This window comes from Pelophylax lessonae (assembly GCF_965119305.1).
Source record: "Pelophylax lessonae genome assembly, chromosome: 13".
Classification (NCBI taxonomy): Eukaryota; Metazoa; Chordata; class Amphibia; order Anura; family Ranidae; genus Pelophylax; species Pelophylax lessonae.
In genome coordinates, this window is record NC_138780.1 from 202,963,999 (window position 1) to 202,991,145 (window position 27,147).

The 27,147-nt window shown below is 43.1% G+C and overlaps 1 protein-coding gene across 1 annotated transcript in view; it reads right to left on the minus strand.

The window, feature by feature from the left end:
* LOC309569498 (NACHT, LRR and PYD domains-containing protein 12-like) overlaps nt 1–27,147 on the minus strand; it is a 1,417,729-nt gene that overhangs the window by 109,834 nt on the left and 1,280,748 nt on the right. The window contains exon 8 of the mRNA XM_082275358.1: nt 203–367. Coding sequence (XP_082131484.1) covers nt 203–367 — 165 coding nt within the window. The remainder of the gene's footprint in view (nt 1–202; nt 368–27,147) is intronic.

The following is a 27,147-nucleotide window of genomic DNA, read 5'->3' on the forward strand; positions in this document are numbered from 1 at the left end:
TTTATGAAATGTCTCTTTCATGGCTGATAATAACAGAATGTAATAAGATCCAAGAATTAGACACCAGTCTGGGATTGGCTGTATACTGGAACAAAAGGGACATCTATATAATTACATTATTATTATTATTATTATTATTATGTGTTTTCAATATAAAACTGTCCCAGAATATGATTGTCTCAGTCAGTCCTGTTATACTCACAGTAATTCCTCTATCCGGCTTGTTGTCAGAGCTTCCATCAGATCCCTGAAATGAGGACCCTCCAGATTGTTCCCATACAGGTACAGTCTCCTCAGTGTCTGATTATTTCTTATTAGAGATACCAGGTGGGGGAAGGAACTGTCTGTCAGGTGATTATAGGACAATCTGTAGAAGAAGAGAAGAATGTTACCAGAAGAAAATTCATTTCTCCCCCAGGAATGAATGTAATTATTCTCTATATCGGGGGTTGGCATCTCCTGACATGTGTGCCAACACCGGCACATGGTTTCTCTTTCATTAGCATGTGGCTGCAGTCACCCACTTCAATTGACTTCGTTTTCCTGAAAAGAAAGCTACTGGGGGGAGCAAAGCTTTAGGCCATCAGCGCTGTGATAAGATCACTCCAGTAGCAACATCTGAGGCGTCTTCCTCCAGGAGGTAGGGTAGGGTAGACATGTTTTGATTAGTTATTTACATAAATTAATTTAGTTAAATTTGTTTAATCTGTTTAATTCCGTTAAGGAATTTGTTTTGTTTATTCAAATCGATTCAAATCGTTTTCTAATTCGAATTTAAAATGTTTTAGAATTTGAATAGTTTTTGGTTTGTTTTCCAATTTACAAAGAGAGTAAAATAGAATAGAAAACAAAGGAATATAATAGAAAATAAAATAATAGAACATAATAGAGTGAAACAGAATAAAATAGAATAGAAAAAGAAAGAAAAGAATAGAATTAAAAAAAAACAAAAAAATAGAAAAAACATAACAATTTCCCAAAATTCAAATAGAATCAATTTGAATAGAATAGAAAAGAATAGATTAGAATAGATTAGAAAAAAACAGAATAGTATAGGAAAAAACAACAGAACAGAATAGAAAGAATATGATCATTTTCCTTTTCTATTCTACTCCAATGCAAATTGATTCTATTAGAAATGGTTTCTATTTATTCTATTCATTGTTTTTTTTTTTTTTTTATTCTATTTTTTTTTTATTCTATTTTTTTATCTGTGATTACTGATGTGCATTTATTGTCCTCTGTACCCTGTTGAATCTTCAATAAAAAACTATTATTTAAAAAAAAAGGAATGCGTTGTACAAAGTGCAAGGTTCAGGAATGTGTTGCACAGACTGCTTGGTTCAGGAGTGCATTGTACAGAGTGCAAGGTTCAGGAATTAGTTAAACTGCATAGACACCAATTAATTAAACAAAGCACATTTATCTTAAAACCTTGATCAACAGCATACAGGAACCAAGGGAAGATTAGAAGCATCGGATGGATAATAAATAAGTGCAGCCTATAGCAGGACATGCAGCAGTGTAACATCTATCCAGCACATCCAGGGATTGGTGGGCAAGCTGGGGGCGGCTGAAATGAGAGTGATTGGAGCTGTCAAATCAAAGCTCTGATGTTGGGGATGGGCGGGTCTTTTGTAGGTCTATTTCTTTTCTATTTCTTTTCTTGTTGGCAAGTCAAGATAAAAAAAAAACACAGAGAACTTTGAATCTACAGTCAGGGCTGGTGCAAGGATTATTGACACCCTAGGTGAAACCTTATTTTGCTGCCCCCCCCCCCTCCTATCTCCAGTCCTACACAGTCAGGCTCAAGTTGATGATCATCGGGCTTTGCCCAAACCACTCATCAGGGGATTCGTGAGCAGATCCCCTGCTGAATGGTATTGGACGGATGTCAGATTTTTTACATCCATACCTATTCAGTTTATGTCCATGTGTATGTTAGCACAGTTACAGGGGCAAACCTGTAATGGCTCTATGGGCAGCTGGATGTACACAGACCTTTGTCTGCTTACATCAGACTACCTCTGTGCTGTAATGTTTAGATTCAGAAAAATAAGAAAGCATGCAATCATTTCCCCTGCTTGTTTAGGGACCTTAATTAGGGAAAAGGGGATAGGACTCTAAAGGTGCAAATGTTGGAGAAAAATCTGAATTCTCAAAAATTGAACATTTTACTACACAAAGAAAATAAGGACAAGACAGAACATTTGATAAAAATGTTAAAAGCAAAGGAATGCACTCGAAAATATCAACTCTACATGTTTCTCCATCTTCATAATAGCTTCTTCAGGATTTTGCCAGATATTTCTCGAGAGTGAACATTTCTAGATTGCAAAAGAAAAGACATAAAACAATAGGACACAAAATGTACATGTTGGGGCATAAACCAAGGGTCCTAAATTTGATGCCCTCATTTATACCAGGATACTGAATGGCTGATAAGTTAAATATTCATTTTGTTTCACGTTGCAATAAATTTCTATCTACACTTCCACCTCGTTCATTTAGTGGGATGTGTTCCAAAGCAAAGAATGTCATCATTTTATCATCAAAGCCATGGTATAGGCCCATATGGCGGCTAATGGGACTTTCGAACTTTTTGTTTTTAACAAGTTTAACATGATCACGAATTCTATTGAAAAAAGGTCTTTTAGTTTTGCCTATATAAAAGGCTTTACAACTACAATACATTATATATACAACTCCAACAGTTTGGCAATTTGCATAAAAGTTGGGTCTATATAATTTATGAAGAAAATGATTTCACTCAAATTGGGCAAATATCTGCAGAAATTGCATCTTCTGCAAGAATATGTGCCCGTTAGTTTTCTTTTACATTTGCTTGATGGGGTGTAATGACTGTGGACCAAATGGTCCCTTAGTGATCGAGACCTTTTGAAAGTTATCTGAGGACAGTCACCAATATGTTTGGATACCTTTTCATCCGCCTCTAGAAGGTACCAAAATTTTTTCTCCCCCCCCCGCTTTTGATACTGAAGTACCCTTTGAAGTATATTTCATTTTTTACCTACAATAGGTAAATATATTTAAATCCAATAATTAGATATCTGCTCTCCACCAGGAGACTATCCAAATCACATTGTTCTTAATGTATTCCTATATTGCAGTCTCCCATTTTCAATACCTGTCACCTTGGCTTGGCTATCGTCCTCTCTATGGGTCAACTTTAAGGGGCTAGATGTCTCAGTTCCTCCCTCTCTATTCACCTGGTCCTCGACACCTATGTTATCTTTACCTCCGGCAGAAGAAAGGGGTCAGGTCTTTATAAGGTACTTTTTTGATATTAGTGCTAGAATTACGAAGTTTATGAGGGCATCAAATTTAGGACCCTTGGTTTATGCCCCAACATGTACATTTTGTGTCCTATTGTTTTATGTCTTTTCTTTTGCAATCTAGAAATGTTCACTCTCGAAAAATATCTGGCAAAACTCCTGAAGAAGCTATTATGAAGATGGCGAAACATGTAGAGTTGATATTTTCGAGTGCTTTCCTTTGCTTTTAACATTTTTATCAAATGTTCTGTCTTGTCCTTATTTTCTTTGTGTAATAAAATGTTCAACTTTTGAGAATTCAGATTTTTCTCCATCATTTGCACCTTTAAAGTCCCAATTTAACCCCCCCCCCCCCCATTGTAGTTACCATTTATCATAGGGATGTGGTGCGTTCATTGTCTTATCTCTAGCAATATTTTTCAAAAATAGGGAAAAGGGGATAGGTGTAAACAGACACAAGTCTATTTACATCAGTCTGCCCATAGTCCTGCATGGACCTCATGATCAGCCCTGCCTGAAAAAGAGACAGGAAGACCCTGATTGGAAAGGTTGTGTGAAAGGGTCCTATGGAGAGTTGTTGGGGGTGGTAAAAAAGCAGCTCAGCTGCACATTTATACTGCCCTCTAAATACAAGTGTGAACAAGGTCTAAGCGGAAGCATCTCACTATTCTTACAGTATTATCATGATGATCATAGTACAGTAGGTGCTATGTGGCTGTGCGTTATATACTGATTCTGTGGCTGTGCGTTATATACTGATTCTGTGGCTGTGCGTTATATTCTGATTCTGTGGCTGTGCGTTATATTCTGTGGCTGTGCATTATATTATGATTCTGTGACTGTGCTTTATATTCTGATTCTGTGGCTGTGCGTTATATTCTGTGGCTGTGCGTTATATTCTGTGGCTGTGCGTTATATTCTGATTCTGTGGCTGTGTGTTATATACTGATTCTGTGGCTGTGCGTTATATTCTGATTCTGTGGCTGTGCTTTATATTCTGATTCTGTGGCTGTGCGTTATATTCTGATTCTGTGACTGTGCTTTATATTCTGATTCTGTGGCTGTGCGTTATATTCTGATTCTGTGGCTGTGCATTATATTCTGTGGCTGTGCGTTATATTCTGATTCTGTGGCTGTGCGTTATATTCGGATTCTGTGGCTGTGCGTTATATTCTGTGGCTGTGCGTTATATTCTGATTCTGTGACTGTGCTTTATATTCTCATTCTGTGGCTGTGCGTTATATACTGATTCTGTGGCTGTGCGTTATATACTGATTCTGTGGCTGTGCGTTATATTCTGATTCTGTGGCTGTGCGTTATATACTGATTCTGTGGCTGTGCGTTATATTCTGATTCTGTGGCTGTGCGTTATATTCTGTGGCTGTGCGTTATATTCTGTGGCTGTGCGTTATATTCTGATTCTGTGGCTGTGCGTTATATTCTGATTCTGTGGCTGTGCGTTATATACTGATTCTGTGGCTGTGCGTTATATTCTGATTCTGTGGCTGTGCGTTATATTCTGTGGCTGTGCGTTATATTCTGTGGCTGTGCGTTATATACTGATTCTGTGGCTGTGCGTTATATTCTGATTCTGTGGCTTTGCATTATATTCTGTGGCTGTGCGTTATATTCTGTGGCTGTGCGTTATATTCTGATTCTGTGGCTGTGCGTTATATTCTGTGGCTGTGCGTTATATTCTGATTCTGTGACTGTGCTTTATATTCTGATTCTGTGGCTGTGCGCTATATTCTGTGGCTGTGCGTTATATTCTGATTCTGTGGCTGTACGTTATATTCTGATTCTGTGGCTGTGCGTTTTATTCTGTGGCTGTGCTTTATATTCTGATTCTGTGGCTGTGCGCTATATTCTGTGGCTGTGCGTTATATTCTGATTCTGTGGCTGTACGTTATATTCTGATTCTGTGGCTGTGCGTTATATTCTGTGGCTGTGCGTTATATTCTCATTCTGTGACTGTGCGTTATATTCTGATTCTGTGGCTGTGCGTTATATTCTCATTCTGTGGCTGTGCGTTATATACTGATTCTGTGGCTGTGCGTTATATACTGATTCTGTGGCTGTGCGTTATATACTGATTCTGTGGCTGTGCGTTATATTCTGATTCTGTGGCTGTGCGTTATATTCTGTGGCTGTGCGTTATATACTGATTCTGTCACTGTGCGTTATATTCTGATTCTGTGGCTGTGCGTTATATTCTGTGGCTGTACGTTCTATTCTGATTCTGTGGCTGTGCGTTCTATTCTGTGGCTGTACGTTATATTCTGATTCTGTGGCTGTGCGTTATATTCTGATTCTGTGGCTATGCGTTATATTCTGTGGCTGTGCGTTATATACTGATTCTGTCACTGTGCCTTATATTCTGATTCTGTGGCTGTGTGTTATATTCTGTGGCTGTACGTTCTATTCTGATTCTGTGGCTGTGCGTTATATTCTGTGGCTGTACGTTATATTCTGATTCTGTGGCTATGCGTTATATTCTGTGGCTGTACGTTATATTCTGATTCTGTGGCTGTGCGTTATATTCTGATTCTGTGGCTGTGCGTTATATTCTGTGGCTGTGCGTTATATTCTGTGGCTGTGCGTTATATACTGATTCTGTGGCTGTGCTTTATATTCTGATTCTGTGGCTGTGCGTTATATACTGATTCTGTGTCTGTGTGTTATATACTGATTCTGTGTCTGTGCGTTATATACTGATTCTGTGGCTGTGCGTTATATACTGATTCTGTGGCTGTGCGTTATATTCTGTGGCTGTGCGTTATATTCTGTGGCTGTACGTTATATACTGATTCTGTGTCTGTGCGTTATATACTGATTCTGTGGCTGTGCGTTATATACTGATTCTGTGGCTGTGCGTTATATACTGATTCTGTGGCTGTGCGTTATATACTGATTCTGTGTCTGTGCGTTATATACTGATTCTGTGGCTGTGCGTTATATACTGATTCTGTGGCTGTGTGTTATATACTGATTCTGTGTCTGTGCGTTATATACTGATTCTGTGTCTGTGCGTTATATACTGATTCTGTGGCTGTGCGTTATATACTGATTCTGTGTCTGTGCGTTATATACTGATTCTGTGGCTGTGCGTTATATACTGATTCTGTGGCTGTGCGTTATATACTGATTCTGTGGCTGTGCGTTATATACTGATTCTGTGGCTGTGCGTTATATACTGATTCTGTGGCTGTGCGTTATATTCTGATTCTGTGGCTGTGCGTTATATTCTGATTCTGTGGCTGTGCGTTATATTCTGTGGCTTTGCGTTATATTCTGTGGCTGTACGTTATATTCTGATTCTGTGGCTGTACGTTATATTCTGATTCTGTGGCTGTGCGTTATATTCTGTGGCTGTGCGTTATATTCTGATTCTGTGGCTGTGCGTTATATTCTGTGGCTGTGCGTTATATTCTGTGGCTGTACGTTATATTCTGATTCTGTGGCTGTGCGTTATATTCTGTGGCTGTGCGTTATATTCTGATTCTGTGGCTGTGCGTTATATTCTGATTCTGTGGCTGTGCGTCATATTCTGTGGCTGTGCGTTATATTCTGTGGCTGTGCGTTATATTCTGATTCTGTGGCTGTGCGTTATATTCTGATTCTGTGGCTGTGCGTTATATTCTGATTCTGTGGCTGTGCGTTATATACTTATTCTGTGGCTGTGCGTTATATTCTGATTCTGTGACTGTGCGTTATATTCTGATTCTGTGGCTGTGCGTTATATACTGATTCTGTGACTGTGCGTTATATTCTGATTCTGTGGCTGTGCGTTATATTCTGATTCTGTGGCTGTGCGTTATATTCTCATTCTGTGGCTGTGCGTTATATTCTGTGGCTGTGCGTTATATTCTGTGGCTGTGCGTTATATACTGATTCTGTGGCTGTGCTTTATATTCTGATTCTGTGGCTGTGCGTTATATACTGATTCTGTGTCTGTGCGTTATATACTGATTCTGTGGCTGTGCGTTATATACTGATTCTGTGGCTGTGCGTTATATTCTGTGGCTGTGCGTTATATTCTGTGGCTGTACGTTATATACTGATTCTGTGGCTGTGCGTTATATACTGATTCTGTGGCTGTGCGTTATATACTGATTCTGTGGCTGTGCGTTATATACTGATTCTGTGGCTGTGCGTTATATACTGATTCTGTGTCTGTGCGTTATATACTGATTCTGTGTCTGTGCGTTATATACTGATTCTGTGGCTGTGCGTTATATACTGATTCTGTGGCTGTGCGTTATATACTGATTCTGTGTCTGTGCGTTATATACTGATTCTGTGGCTGTGCGTTATATACTGATTCTGTGGCTGTGCGTTATATTCTGTGGCTGTGCGCTATATTCTGTGGCTGTACGTTATATACTGATTCTGTGTCTGTGCGTTATATACTGATTCTGTGGCTGTGCGTTATATACTGATTCTGTGGCTGTGCGTTATATTCTGTGGCTGTGCGCTATATTCTGTGGCTGTGCGTTATATTCTGATTCTGTGGCTGTGCGTTATATACTGATTCTGTGGCTGTGCGTTATATTCTGATTCTGTGACTGTGCGTTATATTCTGATTCTGTGGCTGTGCGTTACATACTGATTCTGTGACTGTGCGTTATATACTGATTCTGTGACTGTGCGTTATATTCTGATTCTGTGGCTGTGCGTTATATTCTGATTCTGTGGCTGTGCGTTATATTCTCATTCTGTGGCTGTGCGTTATATTCTGTGGCTGTGCGTTATATTCTGTGGCTGTGCGTTATATACTGATTCTGTGGCTGTGCTTTATATTCTGATTCTGTGGCTGTGCGTTATATACTGATTCTGTGTCTGTGTGTTATATACTGATTCTGTGTCTGTGCGTTATATACTGATTCTGTGGCTGTGCGTTATATACTGATTCTGTGGCTGTGCGTTATATTCTGTGGCTGTGCGTTATATACTGATTCTGTGTCTGTGCGTTATATACTGATTCTGTGTCTGTGCGTTATATACTGATTCTGTGGCTGTGCGTTATATACTGATTCTGTGGCTGTGCGTTATATTCTGTGGCTGTGCGCTATATTCTGTGGCTGTACGTTATATACTGATTCTGTGTCTGTGCGTTATATACTGATTCTGTGGCTGTGCGTTATATACTGATTCTGTGGCTGTGCGTTATATACTGATTCTGTGGCTGTGCGTTATATTCTGATTCTGTGGCTGTGCGTTATATTCTGATTCTGTGGCTGTGCGTTATATTCTGTGGCTTTGCGTTATATTCTGTGGCTGTACGTTATATTCTGATTCTGTGGCTGTACGTTATATTCTGATTCTGTGGCTGTGCGTTATATTCTGATTCTGTGGCTGTGCGTTATATTCTGTGGCTGTGCGTTATATTCTGTGGCTGTGCGTTATATTCTGTGGCTGTACGTTATATTCTGATTCTGTGGCTGTGCGTTATATTCTGTGGCTGTGCGTTATATTCTGATTCTGTGGCTGTGCGTTATATTCTGATTCTGTGGCTGTGCGTCATATTCTGATTCTGTGGCTGTGCGTTATATTCTGTGGCTGTGCGTTATATTCTGTGGCTGTGCGTTATATTCTGTGGCTGTGCGTTATATTCTGTGGCTGTGCGTTATATTCTGATTCTGTGGCTGTGCGTTATATTCTGATTCTGTGGCTGTGCGTTATATTCTGTGGCTGTGCGTTATATTCTGTGGCTGTGCGTTATATTCTGTGGCTGTGCGTTATATTCTGTGGCTGTGCGTTATATTCTGATTCTGTGACTGTGCGTTATATTCTCATTCTGTGGCTGTGCGTTATATTCTGATTCTGTGGCTGTGCGTTATATTCTGATTCTGTGGCTGTGCGTTATATTCTGATTCTGTGGCTGTGCGTTATATTCTGATTCTGTGGCTGTGCGTTATATTCTGATTCTGTGGCTGTAGTGTATATGGCTGTGTTTCTGGTACTGTGACTGCACTGTATATAAAATTGTTGAATATCTGCGCTCTCAAAGATTAGCAGCCAGCATTAACCACAATGTGATAAAAAACTATAGACAAAAAATGCAGCGCTCATAGAATAACATATGGTGTAAATGAATATATGAAAGTCCACTTCAAGCTGTCGAAATGAGTTGTATAGTCCACGACAACACCCTTAATGTGTCACAATCCGTCTATGAAATCACAGGGACAGTGAAGACCTCCACCACACACAAAGTAGCCTGCTGGCCTCTTACCAGATGGGTATGACCACCGCTCTACAGACTTGTATAAAGTACTCGAAATTTCTACTTGAGTAAAAGTACAAGTGCTCGATCAAAAAATTACTTGAGTAGAAGTGAAAGTGCTCGCAGAAAAAGTTACTTAAGTAGAAGTACTAAAGTATTCAACATTTTTTTTACTTAAGTATTGCAAGTAGTTTTTTCAAAAAATTTGCTACTTAAGTACTAAAAGTAAAAAGTACCAGTAGTTTTGAAAAAAAAATTCTACACAAGTACTGAAAGTAGAAGTACAAGTACTGTGTTATGTAGTTATTAAAGAAAGAAGTCAAAAGTATGAACATCATATTGTTTTTATTATTTCAAATGATTTATTCAAATGATTAACCGGTGTTTGTTAGTAGTTTCTTGATGCACTTTAAGCGCTGTAGCACCATTTATTTGTTTGTTTCATATTTTCTTTTTATTGGAAAGATTTGGTATAGCAGCTTTTATTATACACTGCCTTTATTTTCCTATGCGCTGATTTACAAATGACATTATACACATTTTTTTGAGCTTTATGCAACCTGCCATCTACTGTTCTGGCAGTGGTAATTTTTTTAAAAGTAACGAGTAACTATGCAGCACAAAAAAAAAATACTTGAGTAGAAGTATCGAAATCATCGAAAAAATGTAGTGAAGTAAAAGTAAAAGTAGGAGAAAAAAATTCTACTCTAGGAAAGTACAGATACCGCATTTCGGTACTTAAGTACAGTACTTAAGTAGTTCTACTTCGTTACTATACATCTCTGCCGCTCTAACAATGGTCACACTACCAAAGTAGAAGTAGCCAGGCACAGTCACTCTCAAAAGTTATAAAACAGGGGGAAGACCATGGTGAAGTACGTTTTCACAGATGTATGTTTATTGAGAGTAAAATGCACTCACCAGATACATCATCATAAAACAGCCTTGAATCAATAAAACCACTGTAGCAGTAAAGCACTTCCAGCTTGTGACGTTGAACCGTGCTGAAGCTCCGCCTACATGTTTCGCAGGCAACTGCGTCGTCAGGGGGGGAGTGATCGGCATCGGGAGACGTCTTAAATAGTGATTGAAACAGGAAAGAGGAAGCATAAACATCCGGACACGCCCGCTGGAGCCCTTGACCCGGTGTTCCGTGAGAATTACCTACCCGTGAGAAAAACCTACCCCTCGTCACTTCCGGTGCACGGAACTGTATGTAATGCAGCCGTTACATTAACCACTTTAATACCGGGCACTTCCCTCCCTTCCCGCCCAGGCCAATTTTCCCCTTTTAGCGCTGTTGCATTTTGAATGACAATTGCGCGGTCATGCAACACTGTACCTACACCAAATTTATGTCATTTTCCCCCCACAAATAGAGCTTTCTTTTGGTGGTATTTGATCACCTCTGGGTTTTTTCCTTTTTGCTAAACAAATAAAAAAAGACCGAAAAGTTTGAAAAAAAAAAAGTTTTTTGTTTAGGTTATACAATTTTGTAAATAAATAAGTTTTTTTCCTGCACTGATGAGACTGCACTGACAGGCACTGATGAGGAGGCACTGATGGGGTGGCACTGATAGGCGGCACTGATATGCGGCACTGATAGGCACTGATATGTGGCATTGATAGGTAGCACTGATATGCAGCATTGGTGGGCACTGATAGGCGGCACTGCTGGGCACTGATAGGCGGCATTGATGGGCACTGATAGGTGGCACTGACGGGCACTGGTAGGTGGCACTGACGGGCACTAATGGGCACTGATAGGCGGCACCGGTGGGCAATAATGGGCACTGGTGGGCGACACTAAAGGATGGCAATGATGGGCACTTGTGGGCAGCACTGATAGGGAGGGCACTGGTGGGCAGCACTGATGGGGAGGGCAATGGGGGGCTCCCTGAGCCCTGATTGCCATCCCTGGTGGCCATAGTGGGCATCCCTGGGGTCATAGTGGGCATCCCTGGGGTCATAGTGGGCATCCCTGGTGGATCTAGTGGCATCCCCCCCCCCGAGGGTCTGCACTGGTAATCAATGATCTGATTACCAGTGCCGACCCCCCCCTGTCAGGGGAGCCGCCGATCGGCGCTCCTTTACTCGTGCCTGTCAGGCTGTTCCTGTTTACGATGTGACCAGCCGTGATTGGACACGGCTGATCACATGGTAAAGAGCCTCCGTCAGAGGCTCTTTACCGAGATCGGAGATGCAGGGTGTCAGACTGACACCTCGCATCACCGATCGCCGCTCTGCGCGCCCCCGGGGGGCGCCCAGAGCTGTGTTATCCTGCCGCCGTCAAATGACGTCCGGTCAGGATAACACAACCACATTCCCGCCGTCATTTGTCTATAGGGCGGGCGGGAAGTGGTTAAAACAACTGTACTGCAATACGAGTCATCTCCGCTCCTGTCCCTGTCACTTCCCTGCTCTTGGCTATTAAATATTAAAGCGGCGGCGGGTGTATGAAAACATAAATCACGGAGCCGAGAGCCGCTTTTATATTTACTAGCCAAGATCAGGGAAGTGCCAGGGACAGGAGCGGAGATGACTTGTATTGCAGCACAGCTGTTTTATGTAACCGCCGCGTGGGTAGGTTTTGTTCATGGTACACCGTGATATTTTCATACTAGTGCGCATGCGCACTAGTCAGCTCCTCAGTTGTCCCATTAGGTATCCGGGGCTGTGAGCATGCGCACTGCTGTGCTGCTCTGCTGTTCCTGGCCGGAAGTGACGAGAGTAGGTTTTTCTCACGGGTAGGTAATTCTCACGTTACACCGGAACTTCCTCTAAACTACAGACAAGGAATAAAAGGAATTTGTGGACCGCAATGGGGCGGATACTTCCGCTACAGTCACACCTAAACCGGAAGAACCCTCTGGGCCGAACCAGGAAGCAAAACAAACCCCTGGAACGCAAGCAGGGCGAAAACCGGAAGTTCACTAAAACCCATTGAAACCGGCCAATTCTCCATAATGGGGTGGACGAGACAGCTGCATGAGAAGTGTACCTATGAATACATACACATACACCGGTAGATGTGCATCTCACTACAGTAGTGGTCATACTCCCGCTGAAAGCATGCAGTATATCGTGCCCAAATTACCCATCAGGGAGAAAAAGCTTTAAAGCCATCAGATTTGACGGTTGGCCATATCGAAAAGTTTTAACCCACCATGGACAATCTCATAATTGAAATCATCATTAAAATAATAGATGGTGAATAGTGTTGAGCGAACATGGACTGTATTATTCGTGTTCGTACCGAATAATTGGATTTTTGTTACCCGAACACTGACCCGAAAACTTTACTGTATGTTCGGGTTTAAAATCCGTGTTCGGTCATTTTATTTCCTGTTTTGTATGTAATGGCGCGCTTTTAATGGCGGGCTTTCAACAGCCAATCAACAAGCGTTTAACTGGTGTGCCTTAACCACTTAAGCCCCAGCCCTATTTCGGACACTTTTTGTTTACAAGTTAAAACCAGTATTTTTTCCTAGAAAACTACTTAGAACCCCCAAACATTATATATATTTTTTTAGCAAAGACTCTGGAGAATAAAATGTCGGTCATTGCAAAATTTTTTGTCACGCGGTATTTGCGCAGCGGTCTTCAAAACGCCATTTTTTTGGAAAAAATTTGAAAAATCACATTTCACTGCATTTAAAAAATACTAAACAGTAAAGTTATCCCATTTTTTTGTATATTGTGAAAGATGATGTCACGCCGAGCAAATAGATACCCAACATGTTATGGTTTAAAATTGCGCCCCCCCGTGGGATGGCGACAAACTACGGTCAATAGAGATCTCAATCTGCGAAGCTTTAAATTTATTTAACGGTTACCAGTTTAGAGTTAGAGTGTAGCTCTTTTTTTAAATTATTGCCCACACTCTGGCGATCGCGGCGATACCTCACATGTGGGGTTTGAACAGCGATTTCATTCGCGGCTCGACTTGCGTATACGTTTTTTTTTTTTTGTGCGCGAGCTAACGGTGACGGGGCGGCTAAATTATTTATTTTTTTTCCTATTTATTTTTTATTTTTTTTCAACTTTATTACAGGTTTTTTTAAAAAAAAAATCTGATCACTTTTATTGCTGTCACAAGCAATGTAAACATCCCTTGTGACACCAATATGTAGTGACAGGTACACTTTATGGAGGGATCGAGGGTCTAAAAGGCCCTAGACCCCTCCACTACACTTCACTGTATGCAAAACGCCAAAAACTGAATTTTTGCATACAGCCGTTTTTCAAATCTGCCGCCTTTTGCAGCACAGTAACCCGGAAGTGACGTCATGGACGCCGCCTCCGGGTTGCGTCATCGGAGACCCGATCGATGCCATTTCCGGCATTCATCGGGACTCCATCCAGTCGGCGGACGTGCTGGCTGGGTGCTCGGGGCTTCCGGTGGGACGGGAGCCCTGAGCAAAGCCACGGAAGGCAGTGGGAGGGGGGGACCCGCCTCCCCGGGTAACGATCGAGAGGCTCCCGAGCTGCATCAGTCATTACCGACGGAAAGCCGACCGTCGGCTTCAAACCACGGTACCGGGATGATGCCTCTAGCTAGAGGCATCATCCCGGTATAACCCCGCAAAGTGTACCGACGTACCGGTACGTTAGAATGCGGTAAGTGGTTAAGCCATCCCAGCCATGCCTACTAATGTATTAGTAGCTGTGATTGGCCATCTGAAGCATGTGACCATGTTTTTATAAGTTCGAGATCCCCAGCGCGCTGCGTCATTCTGCTGTAGTTTAGGGACAGAGCACACATCATACGTGCTGGCTGCTGATTAGGGACAGACAGTGATTCTGTGAAAAATTGTGTCCGAAAAGAATGCAGGGACAGGTCTGAGTGCAGGCAGGCAGGGAGCATTTTAGGGCCAGGCTGGAGATTAGGCAGGGTCAGTGTTCTACATCGATTTTGCTGTGTGGGGGGTGGTGCAGTGAACGATCTTATCGAGCATATTAGGGCCAGGCTGCAGAGATTAGGCAGGGACAGTCTACATCGACTTTGCTGTGTGGGGGGTGGTGCAGTGAACACAATCTTTTTGCCCTCACTTGAGCCCACTGAGGAGGAGGAGGAGGAGGGAGAAAAAAATCTATTTTTATCAGTCAGTTGTGTGCAGCGTTCATCTTAGATCTATTTTACTACAAGTTAAAAGGGGTTTTTTTTTTTTCCCCCTTCATAGCCTTTTTGCTCCAGTGCTGACTGTGATAAGACACTGCTGTGTTCACATGTGCTATTGAGTGATTTTCAATTTTATACACTTTTTTCTATTCCACTATTCAATATACACCCTTTTGGGTTAAAAAAATTAAATTGTGGCATAGTCTGTACTAATCTATTTAATAATTACAAACTTAAAGGGGAATTTTCTTTTTGTTTCCCTTCATAGCCTGCAGCAGAGCTGACTGACATAAGACACTGCTGTGTTCACATGTGCTATTGAAAAATCACCAATTTTATACCATATTTTCTATTCCGCTATTCAATCTACACCCTTTGGGGTAAAAAGAATTAAATTGCGGCATAGTCAGTATCGGTACGTGTGAGATACACCTTTCCAATTTTTGGGGGGGCATCTTACACCGCCGAGGATTGCAGGGTGCTTCAGTTTGCCTCCTGCCTATTCCGAACTCCTCCTACTCCTCATCCTGCCTTTAGGGTACAAAAAATAGTAATCAGGGCCTAGTCTGGGTCTGTACGTGTGAGATAGATACACCTTTTGATATCATATTTTCTATTCCGCTATTCAATCTACACCCTTGGGGTAAAAAGAATTAAATTGCGGCATAGTCAGTATTGGTACGTGTGAGATACACCTTTCCAATTTTTGGGAATTCTTACACCGCAGAGGAGTGCAGGGTGCTTCAGTTTGCCTCCTGCCTGTTCCGAACTCCTCCTACTCCTCATCCTGCCTTTAGGGTACAAAAAATAGTAATCAGGGCCTAGTCTGGGTCTGTACGTGTGAGATAGATACACCTTTTGATATCATATTTTCTATTCCGCTATTCAATCTACACCCTTGGGGTAAAAAATATTAAATTGCGGCATAGTCAGTATCGGTACGTGTGAGATACACCTTTCCAATTTTTGGGGCGCATCTTACACCGCCGAGGATTGCAGGGTGCTTCAGTTTGCCTCCTGCCTGTTCCGAACTCCTCCTACTCCTCATCCTGCCTTTAGGGATATAGTCTGTATCGGTACGTGTGAGATACACCTTTCCAATTTTTGGGGCGCATCTTACACCACGAGGATTGCAGGGTGCATCAGTTTGCCTCCTGACTGTTCTGAACTCCTCCTACTCCTCATCCTGCCTTTAGGGTACAAAAAATAGTAATCAGGGCCTAGTCTGGGTCTGTACGTGTGAGATAGATACACCTTTTGATATCATATTTTCTATTCCGCTATTCAATCTACACCCTTGGGGTAAAAAGAATGAAATTGCGGCATAGTGTGTATCGGTACATGTGAGATACACCTTTCCAATTTTTGGGGCGCATATTACACCGCCGAGGATTGCAGGGTGCTTCAGTTTGACTCCTGCCTGTTCCGAACTCCTCCTACTCCTCATCCTGCCTTTAGGGTACAAAAAATAGTAATCAGGGCCTAGTCTGGGTCTGTACGTGTGAGATAGATACACCTTTTGATATATTTTCTATTCCGCTATTCAATCTACACCCTTGGGGTAAAAATAATTAAATTGCAGCATAGTCTGTATCGGTACGTGTGAGATACACCTTCCAATCTTTTGGGGCGCATCTTCCACCGCCGAGGATTGCAGAGTGCTTCAGTTTGCCTCCTGTTCCGAACTCCTCCTACTCATCATCCTCATCCTGCCTTTAGGGTACAAAAAATTGTAATCGGGGCCTAGTCTGTGTTTATACGTGTGAGATACACCGTTTTATAAAAAAATTTCTATTCCGCTATTCAATATACACCCTGTTTGAGTGTAAAAAATTAAATTACGGCATAGTCTGTATCGGTACATGTGAGATACACCTTTTTTAAATTTGTTTGGCGCATCTCCTTCCACCGCCGAGGATTGCAGGGCGCTTCAGTTTGCCTCCTGTTCCGAACTCCTCCTACTCCTCTTCCTCATCCTCATCCTGCCTTTAGGGTACAAAAAATTGTAATCGGGGCCTAGTCTGTGTTTGTACGTGTGAGAAACACCGTTTTATCAAATTTTTCCTATTCCGCTATTCAATATACACCCTTTTGGGGTGAAAAAAATTAAATTTGCGGCATACTTTGCATATTTGACTGTGAGATACACCCGTTGTATTTGTACACTGTTTTTCTATTCCGCTATTTAATAAACACCCTTTTGGGGTAAAAAAAATTAAATTGCGGCATAGTTTGCATATTTGACTGTGAGATACACCCATGTGATACTGTTGTTGTTTTGTTCCGCTATTCAATAAACACCTTTCTAGGGCAAGATCATAAATTACAGAAATATGAGGAGACCGTCAAATAGGGGCCGTGGCCTGGGTCGTGGTGCTGCTGGTAGAGCTCCTGTTGCAAGGAGAGGACGTGGTCGATCTGTGCCAGCTGCACGCACAAGTGAAACACCTTCCTCAAGTGTGAGTAGGCGACAGAACCTGCAGCAGTATTTGGTAGGGCATCATGCGCCTCTAGAAGTGATGGGCCCAGAAGAAGTACAGGCGATAGTAGATTGGGTTGCTGACAGTGCCTCCAGTTCCTTCACATTGTCTCCCACCCAGTCTACTGCAGAAAGGTCAGAGTTGGCACCTGCAGCCGATGTCCAACCGTCTTTCACCTCACCCCCTTGCAAATCAGGCAAGCAGTCTGAGCCCCAAGTCATGCAGCAGTCTCTTCTTCTTTTTGATGACTCTGTCAGCAGGGTTTCCCAGGGCCATGCACCTAGCCCTGCCCCAGAAGTGGAAGAGATTGAGTGCAGCGATGCCCAACCACTTATTTCTCAAGATGAGTACATGGAAGGACCATCGCAGCACGTCTCCGATGATGACGAAATGCAGCTGCCAACTGCTGCGGCACTCAGAATTAGGGAGACCGACAAGGAGGGCAGGGGTGAAGACTGGGTGGAAGATGATGTGGAGGACGATGAGGTCCTCGACCCCACATGGAATGAAGGTCATGCAGGTGACCTGAGTAGTTTGGAGGAAGAGGTGGTGGTCGCACAGAGCCACCAGCACAGCAGAAGAGGGAGCAGGGTGCAGAAGCGGAGCGGCCATGCCCTAGACACTACGCCTGCTACTGCCCAATGCAGCAAGGGACCGAGCGCACCAAAGCCAGCTCAAAGGAGTTCTCTAGCGTGGAAGTTCTTCAGAAAATGTGCTGATGACAGGACATGACTGGTTTGCACCCTGTGCAATCAGAGCCTGAAGCGAGGCATAAACCTTCTCAACCTGAGCACAACCTGCATGATCAGGCATCTAAGTGCAAAGCACGAGCTGCAGTGGAGTAGACACCTTCAAAACCAAGAAAGGTCTCTGGCTCCTCCTGCTTTCTCTTCTGCTGCAGTCTCGGCCTCTCCATCCACCTCTGTAGTCATACCGGCACCTGCCACCCCGCAAACAGACGATCTGTCAGCAACACCACCACCTGGGTCACCAACCATCTCCACAATGTCCCGTGGAAGCGTTCAGCTTTCCATCTCCCAAACACTTGAGAGGAAGAGGAAGTACCCCCCTACCCACCCGCGATCCCTGGCCCTGAATGCCAGCATTTCAAAATTCTTGGCCTTTGAAATGCTGTCATTCCGTCTGGTGGAGACGCACAGTTTTAAAAGCCTTATGTCGGTGGCTGTCCCACAGTACGTCATGCCCAGCCGCCACTACATTTCCAGGCAAGCCATCCCTTCCCTGCACAACCAAGTGGGGGAAAAAATCAGGTGTGCACTGTGCAACGCTATCTGTGCCAAGATCCACCTAACTATCGATACGTGGACCAGTAAGCACGATGGTCAGGGGCGTTATATCTCCCTAACGGCACACTGGGTAAATGCAGTGGCGGATGGGCCTGAGGCGGATTGCAATTTGTCGCATGTCCTTCCACCACCGAGGATTGCAGGGCGCTTCAGTTTGCCTCCTGTTCCTAACTCCTCCTACTCCGCTTCCTCATCCTCTACCGCCTCCTCATCTGGTCAGCGTAACACCTTCACCACCAACTTCAGCACAGCCAGGGGTAAACGACAGCAGGCAGTTTTAAAACTTGCCTGTCTGGGGGAAAAACCACACACCGCGCAGGAGTTGTGGAGGAGCATGGAACAGCAGACAAATGAGTGGTTGCTGCCAGCGAGCCTCAAGCCCGGCCTGGTGGTGTGCGATAACGGGCGAAATCTCATAGCAGCTCTGGGCCTAGCCGGTTTGACGCACATCCCTTGCCTGGCGCATGTGCTGAATTTGGTGGTGCAGAGGTTCCTTAAAAACTACCCCGATATGCTGCAGTGTCTCCACAACGACCGCCGAGTTGCCCACATTCTAACTTACTGGGTGGCCACGCTGCTGAATCCCCGTTACAAGGACAACGTACCGTCCTTAATTCACTCACTGGAGCGCGATCGCAAGATGCGCGAGTACAAGCGCACGCTGGTAGACTCGATGCTGCTGGCATTCCCACCTGACGGCGGGGCCACAGTGGAAGCACAAGGCCAAGGCAGAGGAGGAGGAGGAAGAGGTCGCCAACGCAACCAGGGCACCGCCAGCACCTCAGAAGGCAGGGTTAGCATGGCCAAAATATGGAAAAGCTTTGTCAGCACGCCACAACAAACAGCAGCACCAGCAGCTCATATGGAACGTCTTAGCAGGAGGCAGCATTTCACCAACATGGTGGAGCATAATGTGTGCACACGCCTACATGTAGTGAATGACGGGTCTGCCCCCTTCAACTTCTGGGTCTCCAAATTGGGCACATGGCCTGAGCTTGCCCTTTACGCCTTGGAGGTGCTGGCGTGCCCTGCAGCCAGTGTATTATCTGAACGTGTATTTAGCACGGCTGGGGGCGTTATCACAGACAAGAACAGCCGCCTGTCCCGAGACAATGTGGACAAGCTCACGTTCATTAAAATGAACCAGGCATGGATCCCATAGGACTTTTCCGTACCTTGTGCAGAATAGAGATGGATACCGACCTTACCCAGCCATTGTTCTATTTTTGCTCTTTCTCACTCTTTTGGGGTGTACCCTCATTTAAAATGACTGAAAAAAAGCAGTGTTGGCTACCTCGTCCTCCTCCACCGCCGCTTCCACCTACACCGCCACATCCACCACCACCTCAACCTCCCTCCTACTCCATATGGGCCTCGTCCTTCACAGATGAAGATTTTATTTTTTATTTTTCTGTTTTTTTTTTGTTGTTTTAAGTTATTTCCCTATCCACATTTGTTTGCAGAGCACTTGCCATGCTCTTAACTATGTTATTTGCAGCACTCTAGCCCTTTCCATTGGTGTTTTAGAGCCATTTTAGTGCCTGAAAGTTCGGGTCCCCATTGACTTCAATGGGGTTCGGTGTCTGGGTAAAGTTCGGAAAAAGTCCGGGACACGGACCCGGACTTTTTTTTCAAGTTCGGCCGAACACGGACATCCAGGTGTCCGCTCAACTCTAATGGTGAACCAACCCACTTATTCAAAAATATAGTGGGAAAAAGGAATACACATAATATATTTAAAAGGCTAAAAGTGAAAATATAGCATGTAGCAGGGATGAGGTCACAAGAAGGAAAATGCAAAAAATCTTATAACAAAACAAGGCACACATTATTAACATATCATAAATCTTTCACATTACATATAATAATGTGAAAGACATAATGTGAAATATGAATAAAAATTATAAAAATATATAAATATATCATAAATATATAAAATACCAGTAAGTACATGGCACTAAACGAATCAGAATCAGCTATTGTTGATAAAAAAATTGATGTCAAGTTCGACATTGAAGCCTGACGGCCTAAGACTTTTTAGGAGATATATCCATTTAGTCTCCAACCGCGAGATACCCCTACGTAGGTGGTCTCCTCTCCAGTTGGATTTTACAGAATTACAGATGGGTGATCTGGGATAATGGGTCCCAGAACCCTATCCCCCTTCAGAATGTCCCAATGCCTAGTCAGAATCCTCTTTACCATATAATGGTGTGAAGAAAAAGATGTTAAAAAAAAGAACCTGGGCGAAAACCTGGAGGATTCAGCCACTATCGTATCATTTGAAAGGTTCTCCCTTACTGGATTTAGAATCAGATTCCTATCAGTCTCTGCCACCGTTTGGATGATAGAGTCAAGTTCATCCGAACCATAGCCTCTGTCCAGAAACCGTTCCCTCAAGACTTAAGCCTCTGCATGATAGTCCTGCAATAAGGTACAATTTCTCCTAAGTCGCCGAAATTGGCTCCTAGGTACTCCCTTTAGCCATGGTCTGTGGTGGCAGCTCCCCAGACTAATAAACCCGTTACGATCCGTTTCTTTAAAGAACGTGGATGTAACGAGTGTATTATCCTGGACCCGGATCTTCAAGTCCAGGAAATGTATTTCTTCCCCATTGATGTCATATTTGAGGGCTATACCACGATCATTGCTGTTCAGAGTGGGAAAAAAAAGACTCCAAGGAGTCCCTATCTCCACCCCAAATCAGCAATATATCATCGATATAGCGCCCCCAGTAGAGAAGTTCAGGGATACTAGGTTCATAAATCACCTCCTCCTCCCACCTTGCCATAAATAGGTTGGCCATTGAAGGGGCAAATGTCGCCCCATGGCCACACCTCTGCATTGGACGTAGTGGTTACCCCCGAACCAAAAGAAATTATGCCCCATCGCATAATCCATGAGGTCAAGAATAAAATAATTTTGCTGCCTTCTAGGGAGAGAAGCATCCTCCCGAAGGAAAAATTGCACTGCCTCCCGACCATGCTGATGGGAGATGATAGTGTAGAGAGAGCTCACATCTGCTGTGGCCCGCAGCTGTAAGATTCTGGTACCTTTGGTACCCTTCCAGCCCATTTCTTCCGCATTTACATCCCACCTTTTCAGCTAGGTGGAACGCATATACCTTTAAGCCGCATGGCGTCATCACTAGGCGCCGCTCTGAGCGGCTATTTCAATCGCCGGCTTTCACTCACAAGGTATTCGTGCAACCCGCCTGTGTGCAGCTATACCTGACACTACTTGATCTTGTATCTCGCTACCTGATCCTGTTTCTGACTTTCTGATCTTGTATCTCGCTACCTGATCCTAACCGCTTGTTACACAGCCTTGCCTGACCCTGCCGAAGCCTCCAGCTATTTCCCCAGTATCTGGACAGACCAGAGTCTCACTAATTGATCCTGTATCTCGCTACCTGATCTTATCTCACTACCGGACCCCTCATCTCTCTAACCCAACTAGTGATAAGTACCCCACAGGGGATTCCTTCCTATCAACTTACACTATCTATCCTTGCATACTAAAGACTGTTGCTATCTATGCATTACTATTTCTATGATCTGCACTGTTACATAGATTGTTAGCTCTTGAGTCTACTACCATCTATATCCTTGCACTGAGTTAGCAATTCCTGTACACTTCACCTGCTGTCCCCTACCACCTGTTATTTGTACATGATTGCTAACCTATCTGCATACTGTCTATCACCACCTGCTAACACTCCTGAACATTACTATTGAGTGCCTATCATTACTATCACTACTCACGCCTGTCCTTTCAGCACATCACCTCTATACTATCATATACAACCTATCACTCCAGGAACATCTTATCTGAGTGTCTGTATATTCGCATGCTGAGACAGGCTGGGCCACAATGATGAGTCTGGAGAGTTGGATATGGTGATTCAACACATCTCTACACGACTACTGAGTGGAATTTCTGCAGCTGCAAATCCAGTTCACTAAATAAACGCCGGATCGTTACAGATTGCACAAACCCGAAAAAAAAAATGGATTCAGCAGAATTAGGCGCTCAAGTGATACAACTAACACAAAAAGTAGATGTATTAATCCTTTCCCTCTCAGAGGTGAAAAATGAAAATCAGACTTTGAGACAGCAGATAGCCCGTGTTTCACAGCTCACTGCTGCTCAACCTCGTGAGCCCAAAATAAACCCTCCTCTAGTGTTTACAGGTGATCGGAAAAAATTTCGTGAATTTAAAAACGCATGTCAATTGCTTTTTAATTTAAAACCTCGTACTTACACTACAGACCAAATTAAAGTCTGCACCACTATCTCATATTTGTCGGGTGATCCACGGGCTTGGGCAGACTCTCTCTTTGAGAAAAATGACCCTCTTCTTAACTCCTATCCTTTATTCTTAGCAGAACTCGCTAGCTTATATGAAGATCCAAATAGGCAGAGTACTGCTGACAGCCAATTGAGGGCTTTAAAACAGGGAAGGAGACCTGTTGAAGATTTCGTAGCAGAGTTCAAAAGATGGACCCTTGATTCAGGGTGGAATGATGCATCTTTGCGAACCCAGTTCAGACTCGGGTTGTCAGAAGCCGTTAAGGACGAGCTCGCCCAAGCGGATTTACCTGGCACTTTGGATACCTTAATACAACTCGGCATCAATATTGACAGGCGACTGCGAGAAAGAAAGGCTGAGAAAATGGGAGTACCATTGTCCAATCCTTCTCGGGTTTCGCCCGTTGACCCTACTCCTATGGAGGTAGGAACCATACGCCCACCATTATCGTCTACTGAACGAGCCAGGAGAAGATCTGAAAATCTCTGCATGTACTGCGCCTCCCCGGATCATTTGATAAGCGTCTGTCCCCTTGCCCGCAAAAAAGAGGGTGAGTGTTCACATGTCTTGCTGGGGGGATTAACGACTTCTTTTTCTAATCCCTATCTTTTTATTCATTTGACCTTACAGTGGGACCACAATAGGATCACCACCAAGGCTATGATCGACACAGGATCTTGTGGGAACTACATTGACACTAGTTTTGTTGCTTTAAATAAAATACCTATTATTTCAAAATCTAAACCTGTCTCTGTTAGTTTTATTAACGGTATTCCGTTATCTTCTGGTCCAATTACCAATCAGACACAAGCACTCCTTGCTACTGCTAACGAGTCTCATGCTGAGACCACCACTTTTGATGTATTACCTTCACCACATTTTCCCATTATTTTGGGACTTCCCTGGTTACACAAACATCAACCAACCATTGATTGGAAAACACGGACCCTAACCTTCCCCTCTCTCTACTGCGAGACCACGTGTAACCTCCAATCATATAAAAAAATCCTGTCCATGGTGTCAGATGAAATTTCACCATCACCATGTTATCAGGATCTATCAGAAGTCTTCCTTGAGAAAAATGCTCAAGTATTGCCTCCCCATAGGGACTACGATTGTTCTATTGATCTACTCCCTAATAGTAAACTGCCTTTCGGTCATGTTTATCTTCTTTCTCAGGATGAACTTTCTCATCTCAAGGAATACTTGGATGAGAATTTAGCGAAAGGGTTTATTAGACCCTCTACTTCTTCCACAGCTGCAGGACTTTTCTTTGTCCGCAATAAGGATTTAAGTCTCAGGCCTATTATTGACTATAGGCAATTAAATACTATTACGATAAAGGATCGCTATCCTTTACCTCTCATTCCCGAACTCATTGAACAAGTGCGCGGAGCTACCTACTTTTCAAAATTGGACCTAAAAGGGGCATACAACCTCATCCGAATCCGTAATGGGGATGAGTGGAAGACGGCATTCAGAATCAGATACGGATTATTCGAATATCTAGTGATGCCTTTTGGGTTGTGTAATGCTCCCGCAGCATTTCAGCGATTCATAAATGACATCTTTAGAGACTTACTTGATGTTTGTGTTGTGGTATATCTGGATGATATACTCATTTATTCTCAGTCCTTGTCCGAACATGTAAGACATGTAAGACTTGTGCTATCCAGATTACTCGCACACAATTTATACGTAAAATTGAAAAAATGCCTATTTCATAAGGAAGAAGTACTATTCCTAGGATACATCATATCTAAGAACGGAATCAGGATGGATATGAGCAAGATATCGTGTATACTGGATTGGCCTGTACCAACAACTCGTAAGGCATTACAACGTTTCCTTGGATTTTCAAACTTCTATAGGAAGTTCATCAAGAACTTCTCTTCTATTGTGAGACCGCTCACACAACTTACAAGTGTAAAGAAACCATTCAAATGGTCTGAAGAAGCAAATAAAGCTTTCCGCTTGTTAAAATCAACCTTCACCTCTGCTCCCATACTACACCATCCCGACCCATCCCTCCAATACATCCTGGAGGTAGCAATAGGTGTATAATGAGAATCTTTAGGAGGCTCACATACACTAGCAGCGCTAATTGAAATAACTTGTGTATAGAAACAATGCATCAAATATTATTCTCTGCAAAATAATGTCCATTCAAAGTGAGTAATATCCGCAAATGCTGAATGATAAAGTTCATATATTGAATAGGATCCTGGAGTGCAAGCCCGTAAACACCCAGTGGCGCTTCCTGTTTAGGTGGACCACCGTCACCACACCTCAAAAAACGTGCCCCCCTAGGTAGTGAAAACTCACCAAAGGATGGGAAAAGAAACGCCTTAAATAGGATATAATTCCACAATGTGGTAAAAGAATCCCAGGTAATCGCTCTCCGGATTGCCCAAACTCTGATATTAAAATCAGGACTTCAGTTCAGCATAGACAGCAAAAGACACCCTGGTGCCACAGCAGGTGGAATAACAAGGATGAAGCGAAGTTTAGCTTGCTGTAGAGCTTGCCCCATATGTGTCAGCATATGGACCATTTCCCTGTACCCTCATGTCTGTATTAGAGCTCTAATACAGACATGAGGGTACAGGGAAATGGTCCATATGCTGACACATATGGGGCAAGCTCTACAGCAAGCTAAACTTCGCTTCATCCTTGTTATTCCACCTGCTGTGGCACCAGGGTGTCTTTTGCTGTCTATGCTGAACTGAAGTCCTGATTTTAATATCAGAGTTTGGGCAATCCGGAGAGCGATTACCTGGGATTCGTTTACCACATTGTGGAATTATATCCTATTTAAGGTGTTTCTTTTCCCATCCTTTGGTGAGTTTTCACTACCTAGGGGGGCACGTTTTTTGAGGTGTGGTGACGGTGGTCCACCTAAACAGGAAGCGCCACTGGGTGTTTACGGGCTTGCACTCCAGGATCCTATTCAATATATGAACTTTATCATTCAGCATTTGCGGATATTACTCACTTTGAATGGACATTATTTTGCAGAGAATAATATTTGATGCATTGTTTCTATACACAAGTTATTTCAATTAGCGCTGCTAGTGTATGTGAGCCTCCTATAGATTCTCATTATACACCTATTGCTATTATTTGATTTGTATAGCGGCTGCTTCTTATTTAGATTTATTATTTTTATATTAGCGCTGGGTTGAGTGGGTGTTTTTATACTTACTCCTATTATCTACATCCTGGAGGTAGATGCGTCAAATATGGCTGTAGGAGCAGTTCTTTCCCAACGACCAACGAATACTTCACCACTCCACCCAGTTGCTTTTTTCTCTAAATCACTAAGTAGCCCAGAGGTGAATTACCCAGTGGGTGAAAAAGAGTTGCTTGCCATAAAACTGGCACTAGAAAATTGGCGACATTTACTTGAAGGTACTCGATTGCCAATACTCATATATACAGATCATAAGAATCTCCAATACCTTCAGACCAACAAGACTCTTTCCCACCGGCAGGTACGTTGGTCATTATTCTTTCTAAGATTCAACTTCCTAGTGACCTATACACCCGCAGACAAAAACAAAAAAGCGGATGCGCTATCACGGTTAACCGAAGATAACTGCGCCGAAATCCCTTCACTTCCTATAATACCCCATGACCGTATTATTGGTGTTGTTCGTTCCTTGAAGGAAGAGATTCTGCACAGTATAGGACTGGATTCACCACCACCACAACTAAGTGCTGATGCAGAAGGCTTCCTCTACTTTAACGACAAACTCTACATACCTCCTGGTATGCGTACCAAGATCTTGGAATTATCACATGACGTACCTATGGCAGGACATATGGGTATGACTAAGACATTCAATTTGCTCACCAGGCAATTTTGGTGGCCTGATATGAAGACGTCTGTACAAAAATTTGTTTCCTCATGTGACATCTGTGCAAGGTCCAAAATTGACACTACAAAACCATCTGGTCTACTTTGTAGTCTACCAATACCCAAAGTTCCATGGGAAGTTGTGTCCTTAGACTTTATAGTAGAATTACCACCTTCCAAAGGATTTACTACCATTCTAGTGTCAGTGGACCATCTGACAAAGATGGCACATTTCATTTCTATTCGTAGACTACCTTCATCTAAGGAAACAGCGGAATTACTAGTGAAACATGTGTTCAAGCTACATGGAATTCCAAAGACTCTTTTATCTGACCGAGGTTCACAGTTCATCTCCAAGTTTTGGCAAGCTCTATGTCATATACTACGAATTGAGCGAAAACTTACTTCGCCCTACCACCCTCAGACCAATGGACAAACTGAAAGAGTCAACCAGTGCATTGAACAATATTTGCGTTGCTACACCTCATACCTACAGGATGATTGGGTGGACCTCCTCCCTCTGGCAGAATTTGCTTACAATAACG